At 45.2% G+C, this 17,166-nt stretch overlaps 1 protein-coding gene across 5 annotated transcripts in view; it reads right to left on the bottom strand.

Moving 5' to 3' along the window:
* The window catches only part of TTYH3 (tweety family member 3), an 81,323-nt gene extending 66,390 nt beyond the window's left edge, over window positions 1-14,933 (bottom strand). For 3 of the 5 annotated variants that reach the window (XM_065684536.1, XM_065684538.1, XM_065684535.1), the window contains exon 1: window positions 14,653-14,932. In XM_065684536.1, coding sequence (XP_065540608.1) covers window positions 14,653-14,775 — 123 coding nt within the window. In that variant the 5' untranslated portion in view covers window positions 14,776-14,932. Of the gene's footprint in view, window positions 1-14,652 lie in introns of all 5 variants that reach the window. The other 2 variants (XM_065684533.1, XM_065684534.1) reach the window with 1 other exon arrangement.
* Window positions 14,934-17,166: the final 2,233 nt, after the last annotated feature.

The following is a 17,166-nucleotide window of genomic DNA, read 5'->3' on the forward strand; positions in this document are numbered from 1 at the left end:
CTGGAAAAATGCAGTACCTTGTAGCAGACCAACCTTGCCCTCTCCAGACTGGAGAGTAAAGGTGCTCTTGATGGAGGAGTGGAAAGAAGGAAGGTAGAAAAAGAGATAGCTAAGAAAGTCCCCGGTGCCTTCAGGGTTTTAATCATATTAGCTGAGCCAAGGCAGCCTGCCACACTTGCACCTTGAGATCAGTAACAGCCTCTCTATAGGGTTTACCTTAACTTGCCAATGACACAGATTCACCTTCTTAAGGCCTTGTTGTATTAGTTTAAGGACACACCACACACATGGACATGTACCCTTTCCCCTCACCCTCATTCTCCCAGTGACATGGCCCCTAGGTGCCATGCAGCATGTGAAGCAGGATGCTGCTCTCCGCATGTATGGCATTGTATTTACCGTTGTTTGCTCCACATTAGTGAGGGTATTTACAGGAGGCGATACTTCCTTTCTAAATTCTTTGTACCCTGCATCCTTATTAGGCATCATAATCCAGTTTATGACATGCTGGTTACTCTGAAAGTTATTATAGTGTCATTAGATTATACCTTCAGGTAGAAAATATGCAAGTGAAGCAACACGTGCAGGTTTTTGCATACACGGTAGTGCAATCCCACATGTAATGACTAGGAGCTTTAACAGTAGCTTGCGGACACAGAATATGACAAGGAATAGCATGTTATTGTGTTTTCATTTGGTTTTCTCCTTTTTCTTGTCACTGGCTCCCACTACTTAATTTTAGACACTGCCCTACAGTTGAACAGTACAATCCCAGCCACTTTCCCAAGGACCCTGCACTGAAAACACTGCCTCCTTAGTCCACAGATCAGGATGAAAGAAGTGACAAGATCATATAACCAAGCTCCACAACTCTAACTGCCCTTTTGTTGATCACTGTCTTTTATAGAGCAAGGATTCAGAGAACAGAAGCAAAAGAGACAGACCATCTCAGATCTGACACGCTTGGTGAGGCGCATGACTAACCCAGCTCGAGCTAGCAGGGCAGGACAGTGTACGTGCCTGGAATGTGTAACCCCACTTGGAAACCTATTTACCACAGGCACAGGGGGTTATCTGGGTGCTGCCTCAAAGTTAAATACATGACAGCTAAGACTGCAACATAAATAGCCTAAAGACCCCAGTCCTTGCAAGCAGCTGGGAATCAAACAAGACACTCTGCCACCTACCAAGGCCCCACTCAGTAGCACTGGAGGAGCTTTAGATCCTTAAAGCCAGGATTGTACAAGGAGCCAGCACCCCGAGTACAGGACTGATGCTTGCATGCAGTGGCTACTAGCATTCCCCAAAGTGATGGTATATATTGTACACCTACTTCTAAACTCTTCCTGGCCTATAGCACAGTTTCAGCCATCAGGACATTTATCTAGATCAAGTGATACAGAAATACTGTAGTAGAACCCAAAGAGCCATTGCACAATCCAAGCCACAGCTGCACCAAGAACAAGATTCTTATCCTGGTATAGTTAATGTTTTGACTATGAGTATGTAGCTTTCAGCTAACATCAAGCTTTGAACCATGTAATACTTCCTTTACTGCAGCACTAGAATAATGCTGCGGTTCCTTTCCACGTGTCCTCCTCTAACAAAAAATGTTCCTCACTGAGCCAAGGACCACATTATAGTTTCCCGAAGCTCTCAGGCCTGTTCACAGTTAGCCTCTGTTCACAGCACATGGGAGAAACCATACACTGACCAAGGTCCAAGTGCAGCTATACAGAAAATACTCAGGATCTCTGTTTTCCCAGAAGTGACCAGTGACTCCCTGCAAGGCAACAGTATGTTAAAGGGTCACAGAGTACATCCCCATGGATGAAAATCTTGTAGGACTAATTTCAGGCTCAAAGAAGTAGTGGTGTATGTGTTTGTGAGTAGTAAAGAACTAAACTGCTTGTGGATCCCATCTGAAGGCAAGGGTGTGAGAAAGCTCAGCAGTCACTACATCAGACACCAAGCAGCAAATTTCACTTTGGAAAAGAGACAGAGGTGCCTGTTTTGAATGTGAACCCTGATGAGCATTCAAGGCCTATCTGTTCTTTCTTAGGAACCTTGCATTTCATTTATTGCATCAAAAAATCAAGACCCCTCTTACTGAGGCTAGCGCAAGTAAACCAAACCTAGCAATTAAGTGCTGAAAGTCCTGCCCATAGGTTATACCTGCAGAACTGCATTTCACCTGTTGGATATGGCACTGCTGTGGTACAAGAGGTACATCTCCTCCCAGGACAAAGTGTAGCTGACAACAGCAGAAGATGATTCAGATCTACCCACCAAACTTGGATCTGCAGTCCTGTTCAGCACTGAAAGCACATTAAGAGGTGAGTCAATCGCAGGCAGAAGACAATAGCTAGCAAATAGCTATTAAATGTATTTAGGAAGAGTAATAAGACACGCAGCAGTCTCTCAGAGCATTTCCCTGAGAACAAAATTAACAGCAATGAAATACTATAACAGCAAACTGAATTTTAATAGCTGCAACAGAACCCACACAAACACTAGAAAGGTTGAAAGGGCACTCAAGTGAGACACACATGTGACCCAGCAAGCAGATGCCTCAATAAGATTTTTGGACTTAAGATACAAGTACACAGACAAGAAGAATTAACACACCAAGGGGGGATTAGGGTAACAAGATCCCCATACCTTATCATCATCATCTGCTGGGAGAGGAGGCGAGTTCACAGCTTGTCCCTTCCTCCTTCTCCCATAACCTCCACATCACCCAAGGCGAAAGCTAAGCTGCACTAATAAAAACAGCAGAGCTAGCATAAACTGTCCAACCTTGTTATTTACACCTCAGCAGAATGCTCCCAGCATCTACTATCACTCACATGGCTTCTCCAAGAGCAGCCTGCTAACACACAGGCATTGGAAGCAAGTCCTAAAGTACCATTTGTCTACACGGAGAATTTTGTCAGCAGCACTGGGCATGTTTTATAATTAACACCTTTAATGTATCACTTATTATTAAAGTGCTTAAAATGCAGAAGACCTCGTGTTTGAAGAGAATTTAACTTGCAGTAGGTCAAGGCAAAAATAGCGCAAAAAACCTTTGAGCTTTGAGACAATCCCTGCAGTGATCAAGAGGTTCAACTGTTAGAACACTTCAACCTGCCCCAGAACATGGTCACCAAGACAAGGATCTTTACTTGGTTGTATTGATGAGAATGAAAGGCTATTTTAACCTTGTAATTTTGTTGCTCCCACTAATTTGTCTACTCAGGCTGATTCAACATCTGTTGTCTAAATGCACATATTTATACATGTCTTGGATATATACATATATGAGGAATGGCCAGTGATCCAGTGGCCTCAGAGACCAAGGATGCACTGTGCTCGATGCACTACCCAGTCTCATAAGCCAACAATAACTCAGACTGCATGTGGAGAGGATGAGAAGGGCAAACAGAAGAAATCAGTCACATTCTGAAATACTAAAAAACAGACAGGAAGCATTGTACAGTGCTTTTAAAATAGCACTTTCATCTGAAGTAAAGGCTTCTGTTTAGCTACAGTAGTGTCAAGCAAATCTTTCCATCTTCACTGGATGTGCTATCTGTGATTTCCACTAAACCCAGACAGAAAAAGACCCAAAACACAGCTGATCCATTTTTTTCTGCCACCTACTACAACTGAAGCAATTTCCCTCTTAAGGGAGCATGAACATTAATACTCGTCATTGACTAGAAGTACTTCTAGTCTTGTGCAACAACTATCACTTACTCAAGTCCGAGGCGTTCAGTCTAACCTTACTCAAGTTCAAACCTTAAGGGGAAAAAAAGCAAACCTATCTGCCAGTCACATTTTCAGGGTCTACCACTGCATTCACAGTGACTAGCTACAGGTGGAGTTGCAATAAGGTAGAAATAACAAGTCCTTCCCTGAAGTCCTCTCAGCTTTCCCTATAGTTCTTCTCCTGAAAACAAATTAAAAAACACAGGGCACAAGTATTTCAAAGTTACCAGAAGTAGCGCAAACTTCTCTCAGAAGACCCTGGGCATCTGTTGCCAGCGGTCACCCACAGAGATCAGTTCTGAAAATTACCTTCCTTCATATTTCAGAAACAAGAAGAGATCACAAAATAATGGAAGTTCACCGTATACTTTTTCCCCTCAGAAGACTCAAGAAAAGTACCTGGTACTTTTTGTTGTCAAACACTCAGCCATTCCCTACGAAAACAGCAAAGCTAGCACTGTTTGCAAAGCCTGCAACGCTCCTGTTACACTCTTATTCCTAAAGAGAAACTCCTTCAGGTGCTGAAGTTTGCTAAAGACACCCGTGTAATTTCTCATTAGATTCTCCTTCCTCTTTTCTCTCCTTGCATTGTTACACCCCCCAAGGAAAAATACATCTATAAGCAGGACAACTCCACCCTTTCCTCTTAGTTCAACACCAGGAGGCAAGATTCAGCCAGCGGTCAGCTGCTACACACTCTTAACTTCTTCCTTCATTTCTCTGCCCTTCCACGTTCCTCACCAAACACCAAACCGAGGAAGAGCTCCCCACATCTGCATTTGCCAAAACCCCATGATTTCTGCAATTGATGCGGCACAGCTTATTACAGCTGCAAACTGTTCTAGGCACTGATAATTATAAGCCCATGGCCGGGTGTCTAATTAAAGGAGGAATGAATTAATGAGTTTTACCAAAGGCTTTTGAGTCACCATTATAATTCTCACCCTTAATCAGCAGCAGGACACTCAAAGGACAGCATGAGCAGGATGAAGAGTGGAGAGGAGGGAAATAAACCACCCCCAGCTGATGCTTCCCCGATCACGTTCCTCGCCAACATGTCACTGTCATTCAGACCCGGACAGCCAGATCAAACCCAGCAGGAAAACGCCTGGGCCATTTGGACAGCTGAATACAAAAACGCTTCCTGAAGCTGCCACAAAGCACACACCAGCCTTTGAATGCCGAGCAGCAGCGAGATGCCAGGCGAGAGGCTCTGCAGAGCGCTGACTCCACTGCTTTCATTCATCCACAGCCCCAGCCCCCACCCAGAGCCAACAATTACAGTTCAGTCTCAGGCTCCCAAGGAGGCAGAAATTGAAAACACGTTTTCATTGAAGCACAGCTTGAATTTCATGAATTCCATTACTCTCAGCTTTCTCAGCATTTCCTGGAGTGAATACTGTAAAACAAGGGAGAAAAGGGGTAGCGGGAGCTGTATGCAAGGTGGGAAACATTTGCCACCCCTCTGACCATGCCAGTCTGTGAAGGGACTACAGAGGCACTTGCAGCAAGGAAGCAACATAAAGAGCTATTCGTAAGCAGAAGAAAGTCAGGATCTGCTAAACCTAAGTTTAGGAAGGAAGCAAAGTAAACTGCCAGAGGCCTCGGAACAGTAACATCATCTATTACAAGGAGCGCTTAAATGGCAATGCTACAGGCACAGCCCACATGCAAAGCACTACAACTTCAGCAATGCAACAGAAAACGTCTCTTTAGTAGACTGCAGAAAAGGAATGCAGCAAGTATCAAAATCACCAGTTTATCAGCTACAGGAACTTGAGCACAATGTTAAACTGCAAGAAAGAACATGAAGTACAGTGAGGTCATACTCTGCCAACCACATTATTCAAAACCCTTGTATTCAACACTAAAGCAATTACAATCAGAGAAAACAGGTACCACCAAACAATGGGTCACTTTCCATATGTACAGCTGTAACCCAGTCAACCTGGGGATTATTCAGGTTTGCTAATTAACACCCTATGGAGAACTTTGGTGCCATTAGCAATACTCTTAAGGGATCCTTCACCAACACCCTTTTCCTTCTCCTCTCCCCAGCCCCCCCCAGCTTGGACCTTATCTTAGGGAACATTACATCATCTGCTGCACCAAGACCTCCTTGTAATAGACACCATTATGCAACTGAAGTGCCTCCATTTGGATTTTGGTGTTATTTTGGATTTCAGTGTTGAATAGAAGGCTTGTTTAAATTCCCTGCATGAACAGAAGCATTTTATAGCCTGAAAAGGGTGTCCGTGCACAGACACCAACACTGGCATAACAACGCGTCTGAATGTGTTATACATTTGTGAAACATTCATTCCCCACATTCCCATTTCCCCTTGTCCAGGAATAAGTCTGGCATTGTTCGGACTGATTAGCAATATATCTTTCATCGTTAATTTCACACTACAAAGGACTTTCATGCATATGCACGTGTGACACCATTCTGAGACATATCAGCCAGAAAAAGCATTCAGCAGTGACCGAGGAAATCATAATCCAAGGGTACAGCTCCAGTTTAAGTGAGGGCAATGGGGAGTGTCACCTCTTTTCCCTGGCTGGTTTCAATGCTATTCTTACTTACTGACCAAAAAAAAAATGCTCATTTGTTAAAATAGGGACTTAGAAGTCTGGCACACATCACATCTGCTGAAGCAAGCAACCTGATAACCATGTGAAAGCACACATTATGATGTTACCCTCATATTCAAGTGCCTAGGGAAGGGAATCTGTACAAGTATTGTGACTGAGTTATACCAACTGCTGTGCCCATGTATTGCACACTAACCTACTTCCCCCCTCACCCCCCCCCCCACCCCCGAGAATACCCTCGCAGCTTTAAGCACAAATGACTACTTTGCAAGAACATGCACATTTGTGGCTTACTAAACCCTAAAGCTCAAAATTATAAGATCAGACACAAAAACTACAAGTGGCTCGTTACCCAGAAATCTAAAAAACCCCAAAACAATGCAAAAAGAAGTCTGAAACAAAGCCTTTGCAGCATGAAAGTGCACTGTGTTCTGCTCTTCCTAGTTCATCTGAGGAGAAAAGGAGAAACAGCGAGCATCAGCCTGGCACTGCCTCACAGTGACTATTCACTACTAGATACCTGCAGACCTTTTCACCGTGCAAGAAAAGTTATTTCTCATTTGGGGATAAACCCAAAGAATTCCTAGCTTTTCACCACTGCAATACAACCACCAGCCTCAGCCACTCCTTGAAGTGGAAGGAAAGAGAAGGATTTCTAACAGTGATGGCTTTTTTCTTTTGGACTGTCATTTGAGTGCATTCCCAGCACCACAAATCTTTCATGAACTTGATCCTCCTTGATTTTAGCTTGCCTGCCTTCCTCATCATTATCTTAAACAAAGAACTGGGAGGACGACATGCCCAGAAACTACAGCCAGCCTTGCTGAACGAAGAGCAGGTTTACTGGGGTTTGGTTTTGTTATTAGAATTATTAGAGGCAACTCTCCAGCAGACACCTATATGTCATTGAGTCTTACCCATGTCTTAAAAGTGAGAATTAAAGTTCACTACAGAAGGTAATCCTGTTATACTCTGAAGTTACTCAAGTCTCACCTGAACCTTAGAGCAAGAATTCCCAGATATCACGTCCCTGCCCCCAGCTATGGGAATTACGTTCAGTTGAAAACAAGCCAAATTCTCCTACCCACTCAGGGGGAATGGGAAATCTCAACGTAACTGGTGGAAAGTTTACTACTAAAACAGAAGCAAGAAGAGAACTGACAGCTGCAAACAACATGCTGACTCCCCTCCATCTCAAGAAAATTAAGAGTAAGCACCATCTTACTCAGTGCTTGCTTGCAGCCACCCAAGTGTATTCACTTGACATCAAAGAACCTAAAAGAATGGCTTCAAGAGAAGCATTAACCACTACTGCTTAATCTTCAGCATACTGATCCTTACAGGTACGGAAGTGTCCCCACAAAGGAGTCACACAGACCTCACCGGGCAAGCTCTGCCACACCACAGTCTTGCCACATCAACACAAATAGCATGAACCATCAGTTCTGCTCTTCACCCTTCCATCAGCAATTGTACTGGTGGGAGTAAGCAGTGAGGGTGAAGAGGTGTAAAATTAGCCAAATCCTAGAAGAAAAAGGAGGAAAAAAACAGGAGAGAGGGAGAGAAAAAATAAAGAGAGAAATGCCGAGGGACTGCTTGTCCCTCCAACTGTGTATTTTGAAGACACGTATGACAAGAAACCTGATGTGACAGGGCCGTAACTTTTGTCTATCTCATTTTCAATGGATAGATTTTTGTTTACAGGTTCAAAAATGCACCTAACCCCAAAACACAAGTAAAAGATCCAAGACTTCTGGCACAGCCCCTTAATCCACATTCAAAGCCTTGGGATTAAGTCAGAAGAAAGCACCTGACTTCCCACCCTTAATCTCCAGAGTCATGCCTAATGGGATATGTTGTTCTGGGTGTGAATTTCTCACTTTCCCTAATAATGAAAAATAAGGACCACTGAAAATCCACACCAACACCTGCTTGAAGCACTGCTTGTTTTATTGGATCACCATTGAAACAAAGGCTTTTTGTTAACCTGAAGAGTGTGGATTTTCCTCTGCTGACAAAAGGCATTAAGCATTGAGAGGAATTAAAAAACAAAAAGGGAAGAGGCAGCTAAAAGACTGAACTGATTTTGATTAGTCCTTTTTTCAGGATGCAAGCAAGCAGGCTTCGCAGCTGGACACCAAGATAAGCTTACAAAGTAGCTGTTTCATTTTGGTGGCAAATGGGTGGTTAGAGACCCCCAACTGTATTTTCAGTTCCTGTTTAGATTCTCGTTTTTCCAAAGCAAATGCAAAATGTAAGGTTCTTAAATGTCAGCTCCTTCAAACTGAGAAACACTTATGTGCATACAGGTAACTATAATACATAGGCAGCAATCAGAGGAGGTGGATGCTTTAACCAAGATTTAATTCACAAGCAGTTAAATGCAGACTAGAAGACATAAGCTGTTACACTTGTGTAGGAAAAAAAAAAGGTAAAAATAGAGGCTTTTTCAAGAGGACAAATGTCATCTCGGTGCAGAAGCATCAAGGTGTCAGTGGCTGGTGCCCAGCTGACCAGACCAATGCTTTTAACGCTAGTTCTACTCTTCCAACTATGACCAGCATGATAGCTTCAGAGCACCACATGCTGCATGGAAGTCTCAGAATGGGAAGCTCACCAAGCCTGGCAAAAGCATCTTCTCTGTGCAGGATTAATACTTGCAGGATTCTACCCAGATGAAGCAAGCATGGTTCACATCTTTGCACATTTGCTTGCATTGCTTTCCCTCCGCCCTTCACGTTTCACATTTCTCCAAGTCACCTTTTACCCCTCTCTGCTTACTTTGGTCTGCTAAAACCATACATTCAGAACAGCTTTTGACTAGAGTAAGGTAATCTACAGTCAGGGCTTCCAGAAACTGTCAGTTCTCAGGAGACCATCTGAAAACGTAGCAGCACAGCATGGGTCAGCAAAAAAAAACGTAAGGCTGCAGACAGAAAGCTGGCAAAGGCTGACTTTTTTCCTGTCTGTGTACCATATGTTGCTGCATGATTGGATGTATGGTCAACAGAAACCACTGTTGTCTAACTTTGGTAAAAATCAGCCATCAAAAAAGGTCTTGATTCTGTATTTTTGGTTATTCATTATGCTACAGTTGCTAGTAAAGGCAGAATAAAGGAGTCAGCCTAAAGCAGCAATTTGCTGATAAGAGGTATTACTGCATGGTTACTCATGCAACTGGGACTGATGACTAAAGGGAAGAGGGGATTTACCATCACTTCTTAGAAACCTAAAAGCAACTTCAATTTCATTAGAAAGCATTGGATTCTACTAACCAGTGTCACCTAACCTTTCTGGAAATATGAGCAAACTAGTGCTATAGCAGGATCAGATATTGGAAATGGCCCATCTATTCTTGAAAGAAAGAAAGAAACCTTCAGTCTAACCCCTTTAAGAAAGGCACATTACCCTCTGACTTTGAGCCAACTAGACAAAAACACGTCATCCAACTTGACTAATACACATGTTTCTAATTTACAGAAAGACTCTCGGTTTCAGAATTGAAATAAGATGCCAGTACAGTAGAGGAAGTTCTAACACAATCTCTATAACCCAAGTTTTTTGGCAGTTTAGGCTCCATCACATTTCTCCAGCCAAGGATTACTTCCAAAGATGACATTAGTTGTTATGTGTAAGGAAACAGTCTCACAGAGCCAGAGAGTACCTGACACAATTAATTCCTTGCTGAATCTTTGGCTACAGGTTCAAACACACATGCCTTGGATTAGAGTCTGCAAGCCAAAAAAAGGAAAGCATCATCGGGTTTACACAGTACCTTTCACTTCTGGATCCACCCTCAACACACAGTGGTAGAAAAAGAGCACAAAAGCACTAACAGATGTATGATAGGAAACTCCTGGGTGACAACACTAAAAAGACCAAGGACTAAAGCATACTCCTGTTCTTATCAATGCTTCCTTTAGCATGGTTCTGCATCTTAATCGGTATGAATCAATCATCCAGTCTTTTCCCCAAAGCACATACAGTTGCCATTACACCTACTACCCATGCATTTGCAGTTCTGACTCTCACAGAAAAAGCATGAGAGTGGTACAAGGCAAGAGTTTCAAAGATGCTGGAGAATTCTGCTTTATTCCAGCCTGATTCACACATAAGCCATGCATTTACACAGATTCAGGTCAACATTGCAATTTCCCAGCTATTAAGGAAACACACAAATTCAAGTCAATGTGCTCTGTAGCTTAGCTTTTACAGCCTCTTTTCTTCACTGTTTGTCATACACTTCTTGGCACACTGGGACTTAAGAGCTACAATAAAGTGTTGCAGGCTCCTTTTCTGTCACTACCAAAGACACCCTGTCTCAAGCACGTATCCCATTACCTGTTGTTGTGCTGTATTAAAAAGCTATTCAGCTTTTCTACTTCTTTGCAGCATGTAACCTCTACGCTATCTCAAGGCACTTAACCAACACTACCCTGAGAAGTAAAGTGAATTCAATGCCATGCAACTGAGTCACAAGTAGAAGTACTTACATTACTAAAGAGATTAAACTAATGACAGCTGCTGTCTTAGGACCATCTTACTGGTCTGACTAACTGAACTGCAAAGCAAGTGGACCGTAATGGTAAGATCATCATCATTTGTTCAGCAGCAAAAGGCACAGAGACCAGAACTGGCATTAGCATGGTGCTGTCAGAAGGAACACAAGCTTTGCTCCATTTTTACATTCCCTTCACTCCAGAGTTTGTGACTCACTACACAATGAAAAGGCTTTGCAGAGCACTGCAGTATGACTCAGATGAGAGTACAGCCAGAACAAAACTGTTCATATCAAGATATCTTCAACCCCAGTGATCCATGGGAGGATTAGGAAACAAACTGGTCTGATAAGATCCTCTATGGGGATGACTCCATGGAGCGAGTCCTGCAAGCAGCGCATAAAGACAGCTCTGACAGGACTCAGAAGCATGCCAAACCCCTGGAGAAGAAGGATCACAACCCCATTCTACACTGAAGCACAGTTCCATTACCCCAGAAAACAGAAAGAACTAGTTATACTGCTGTCCACAGCTTGTCATGACAGAAGCATCTGAAGGACACACGTAGACACATACATTTTTAAAGAATCCAGTCCAGAGGGGAAAGGATCTCTACACTTGCACACACTGTTCTAACCCAACGCAACATGATACACAGTAGGAGAAGATAAGAAGTAAGTAATACTAAGGAGAGAGCATTGTAGAGACTGACTCAGGTGACAGAGGTACACAGCCAAAACCTGCAGCTGCATTGATCTCAGCCCTTGGCAGCAACATTGCCCTAAGTATTTCTCATGCTTTCAGACAAAAGGAGGAAGCCCCTGTAGGTTGGTATACAATAGACACAGCTGCCTTGAGACAGGCCGGTGCACAGTGGGTGTCCCTCCTGCTCTGAGAAAAGGGACTACATGGGACAGAACAGACTAACTAGTCATTAGAACTACATCATCTAGATCCCCCCCATCATCCAGAGTCCCAAAAGACATAACAAAGACCTAGACTTCAAAGACCAGCAGTATGCGCTTATCTATGAGCTACATGGGCTCCAGAGAGGGTTCAGGGGACAATAACTTGTCTGCTGCATCAGTGGAATAGCAGCTTGTGCATTACAGTAATCCTTGCTAGGTAGAGGTGGAAAGCCTGTTAAATCAGCAGCCTCCTCACCTGCAAGAAACACGTGGCACTGCAACAAGTGCCACGACAACATCCAAATCCAAGCCACGGTGTTTCACTTTTGGTTGAAGTGAGATGCTCAGCTGATGCTCAAGTTCAAAGCCTATCATCAAGAGTACAAGGAAAAAGGTAGGTCTTTACCAAGAGGTTACTAAAGAAAAGAGGTTTAGAAGGAAAACAGTGTTTTCCCTTGGTCGTGGGTTGGCAAATCTTTTCTAGACGAGCAGTGAAAAAAATCAGAAAGGGTACATTACTTATTTCCTCATAACAAGACAGAATGAGAACAGACACCGAGCCTTGCCGTATGCTTATTTATGACAAGAGCCCAGCTACCCGATGACTTGAACTCATGGAAACTTAAAGGTATTTGCAGTTTAGTAAATGTAACCCTTTCTTACTATAGCTGGGACACTCTGCCCTTTCCCATCCCCATGAATTCCCAGCTAGCATCCCCTGCCAACCTCTCCAGCCACTGGAGACCTCAAGTGCAGCATGCAGTTTAACAGTCTATACTTAAGAATGGGGGTATCAACCACTAACGGAATAGAAAACAAAAATACCCACACAATTCGTGCCAATTTTCTTACCAAAAAAAAAAAAAAATGCAGAATTAAAATTAAAAAAATTGACAATCTCACCTGCTTAATATAAAAGGTTCCTAAAGAAAAGGGGAAACTATACCAGCACAGGCTGCAAACAGAGAAATCCATAACAAAGCTAACAGAAAATGCTCAAACCCAAAAGGCCTTCAGAAAAATTTAAAGCATGAGAGAGCCTTTAGCATTACAGTTCCCACTCCAGGATTAAGTTTCCTTGTTTCACTGCATTAGAATTAACCTACATGCCTATGAACTCCAGAGTCAACTTGCAGAGCCACAGCAGCTTTGTTATGCAACCAGCGACACTGATCACCCAGGCTGTGTTACTGGAGCCTGCTCGCTACCCTTCACCAACCCCCAAACCAGCAGAGCTGCTGCTGCTGCTCCTCAAATCGTTCTCTTGACAACAGATGCTTCAGTAATCCAGACATTCAGGTTTGGATTTGATAAGATGTTTTCTTGCAAGCTGATGGTAAGACTTAAAAGGCCATTTACTGCTGTGCAAGAAGTCCTTAATATCATCAAGGGAGGGGAGGCAGCTACACAGGAGGAGAGCAGCAAAAGGCTTTAAGTCAGAATATAATTACTGTAGAAAAATTATCTGACAAATGAACACAGCCCCAGATTGTTGCAAGGAATGCTTTTAAGCAATTTAAGCAAAACCAATACATCTGCTGTCTATTCAAAGGTCAATGAGTGCTTGTTTCATGATAACACAGTCCCAAGAACATCCTTCCATGAACTCTTTAACTTTTGATCTTCAGCATCTCATATCCCTTGTTGTAAAGGCAGCTATCCTCGGAGGTCAGGGAAATGCAGTTAAGCTGCTGTGCAGCATTACATCTGTGTGTGGCCATCTTGAACTCTGCTAAGCCAAAGGAACTAAAACAAATTAACAAATTGAAGCCCCAGACACAAAAGTTAGGTCAAAAGTCTGCTTTGTTTTCTGGTTTAAGGATGTTTCTCTGTATCTACCCATTGCTCTTTAAATTAACCTCTCAGATTTTGCCCTAGCTTCAGCCCACGGATCTGTTCCTCTGTTCAAAACAAAAAGCCAAACCATACTGCTTTCTAAAGTATTTCTAATACCTTTTACTCCTAGGATAAATGGGAACTGTTTAGATGCCCCAGCCTTTCTGCCTGTGTGCATGTTAGCCTGCTGTGTATATAGGACACTGCAAGTATGTTCAGAAAAGCAAAATGGTGTTTTCAAAACCAGAGACCGTGGCAAAACAAGGCAGCAGAGCCACTGCAGCTCTGTTCCAAGATGACAGCAGAGAACACAGATGTTAGAGCACTCAGATTCACTCCACAATCATTTTAATTACATGCCTAGCCAACCAAGCACAGCCTAAGCAGCATTAATGGAAAAAAGACAGCACACGAGTATTCTGAGAGCATCTTCCTGTGCACTTGATGCTAACGCCGCTCTCGTGCATTAAGTCATCTGTTTTCCAGCAGGCAGGCAGTCGGTTTTGGAATGCGCTGCTGGCCTCTCCGCAGGTCGTGGCAGTGCAGGGCTGGCTGAAGAGCGGTCAGTGCTGCTGCATGGGGCAGAGAGGGTATCCTCAGCGATGACGGGTTATGATCCAGCCAGCGGGATGTGGCCGGGACAGTGGCTTCGCCTGTGCACCATGGCTTGGCAGCAGCGCAGGAACCTGGCGAGGGCACTTGGCCAAGGATGCCTCCTGCTTCCCCTTCCAGGGGATCCTTTCACCATCTCACAAGAACCACTTGGGTTTCCAGCACGCTGGAAGCGGCCCGGGGCTCCTGCCCACCCCGCTGTGGGGTGACAGCTTCCTGCCCCCGGCCCAGGCCAGCAAGACCCCCAACCCCAGCGCAGCGGGGAGGCAGCCGCGCACCACACAGAGCAGTGCGGGCCGGCAGCCACCCGAGCGCCCCAAACCCCCTCCACAGCCCAGCGGGCCGAGTCCCCTGCCCTGCACAGCGAACACCCCCGGCCCAGGCTGTGCGGGTTCCCCCCCGCCCCAACAGGACACAGACCCGTCCACACACCCCGTTCCGGGACCTACCTGCTGGTACTCGGCGTCGTGCGGTCGGAAGTCGGCGGAGGTGAGCTCCCAGCGCAGGCTGAGGTGCGGCAGGCGGTGCAGCAGGCTCACCCACCAGGGCGGCGAGTAGCTGACGCCCGCCATGCCTGGCCTCACCTCACCCCGACCCGCCGGCCATGAAGCGCCGCTATCCGCCCGGCTCCCTCCTCACCGGCGGCCCCTCATGGCCGGCGCCTCCCGCCGCGCCGCTCGCTCCCTCTTTGTTCGCACTGAGGCTCCACCGCCTCCGCGCCCAGCACCGCCCGCCCGCTCCCATTGGCGCCGCCGGGCCCCGCCCCGCCCCGCCCGCCCTCCGCGGCCCCTCACCGCGGCCGCGGGCCCACGGCTCAGGTGGCCTTGGGAGCGGGCGGGCCGGGTTGGGGCCGCAGCGCACCGGGGCCGCCACCGCGGCTCCTGCCGTAACATGGCGCCTTGGCGCATGGAGGGGCGTTGCATAGGCCCCCACGGCATGAAACCTAGAGCAGCATCGGAGGGTGTCCCCTTGACTCAGACCAGCACCTTCCCCTCCAAAATAACCCCAACATGGATCCAGTCGCACAGTATCAGCTGCGTTGGGAAACACCTTTAAGATCATCGAGTGCAACCGTTACCCCAGCACTGCCAAGGCCACCACTGACCCCTGTCACTGAGGGCCTCGTGCAGGGACAATGGCTCCACCACTGCCCGGGGCAGCCTCTTCCAATGCCTGAGCACTCCCAGTGAAGCGATTTTTCCTCATATCCAAGCTAAACCTCCCCTGGTGCAGCTTTAGGCTGATTCCTCTTATCCTATTGCTTGTTACCTGGGAGAAGAGACCGAACCCCCCCCCCCCCCAATACGACCTCCTTTCAAGTAGCTGTGGAGAGAGATGAAGTCCCCCCTGAACGCTCTCATCTCCAGACTGAACCCCCCAGGTCCCTCAGCCGTTCCCCATCACATTTGTGCTCCAGGCCCTGCACCAGCTCCACTGCCCTTCTCCGGCCCTGCTCCAGCACCTCAATGTCTCTCTTGCAGTGATGCGCCCAGGCTTGGCACCTTGATGCCCTTGGTGCTGTTCCTGGGACATTCTATCCTCATCCCAGATTTTGGGAACACCCCACATATGCTTAAGATTAACAGAAAATACAACTTGCTTTGCTCCCAATCTCATTTTTTATATTCACCGTAAAAGGACTGCAAGGAAGAAAGTTTGAATGCTTATGGCTCTCTATCCTTTCTGGTATAAATTCTTCCAGAACTTCTTCACTTATCAAGAAGTCATTGCAATCTGCAATAAGTTCAACTTTAGAGACTTCTTAGCTAGACAGTGACTGTGCTCTACGAGTATGCATACTATTACATTTACCAGAGTAGCTTCATCTTACACCCTTCCATGGGTCTTAGAAGCACTTCTTCAGAAGCACAAAGCATTTAGTTTTCGGGGTTTTTTGCTTTAGTGATTCTTTGTCCTTGGGTAGAATTTTACAACTACTTGCTCTGGGTTAGACTGGGCATACCGCTAATGACTACTGTAGTAAAGCCCAGGCAAAACAGGATGCTGCAGCACTTTTTTTCTGAGTACTATGACTAGGCATAACTAAAATCACTTAAAACTCTAATGTCTTCATAAGCAAGTACTATCTACTCCTTCACAAAGTAGAATAGCCTCTGAATATGGAATAAAGTTGCTTAAATGCATTTTCCTTCAGTGAAGGGTAACCTTTGTATTCACAATCCCTGCAAACCTGGCTTAATCCTATCTCCTATCTTAGAGAAACAGCCTCAGTTGCTTCCAGCATGCTCTGTTTCTGAGCAAGTCTACAGGGACTGTCATTGACAAAAAGCAAGTCGATGTTTCTCAAGTCACCCTCAAAACTGCTCTTTTTTTCACCAGCTAGTCTGTGAAAGCCTAAAATACCCCGCTCTGGATATAACCAACCTGTTTCACTTTGGTTTGAACATCTTTGAAGCTGTATGTCTAAGGCTGTGTTATCTGCAGCATTGTTTTGCCTTTCATACTGAGTACTTCGAACATCCTCTTAAAAGCCTCTTTGGCTTTAATTCCGTCTTCTTGCAAAGAGCAATGAGGAATTCAAGAAGTAAACCAAATGGCATAAGAGCCATAGAAAAGAGAGAGGCATTTTCCCAGTTTGTATTATAGTAGTACTAGTTGGCAAAGTTATCCAGGACTTCATTTTTCCCTTTACTGCAGCATCTGAAGACTGCTGAAAACAATGTTACATGTGGCTGACTAGGATGGTTCTTTTTACCAGATGTCTGTCCCCTTCAGAAACTAAGTCAGGATGATGAAAACATTCTCAGCTTGTCTATGGCTTCAGGCCCGAAGCACAGTGGAAAGTACCATACTACAGCTACAGGGCTGGGGGGGATTAAAAACAGAGAAGAGAAGCAATCCAGGGGAACATCATGTTCCTTGAATAATTACCAGTCACATCAGAGAGAGACCCTCCAAACCACAGTTGTGACAAAAAGGCAAAGCGCTTGTGAGGAAGCTGG

The sequence above is a fragment of the Lathamus discolor genome, chromosome 6, assembly GCF_037157495.1.
Source record: "Lathamus discolor isolate bLatDis1 chromosome 6, bLatDis1.hap1, whole genome shotgun sequence".
Classification (NCBI taxonomy): Eukaryota; Metazoa; Chordata; class Aves; order Psittaciformes; family Psittacidae; genus Lathamus; species Lathamus discolor.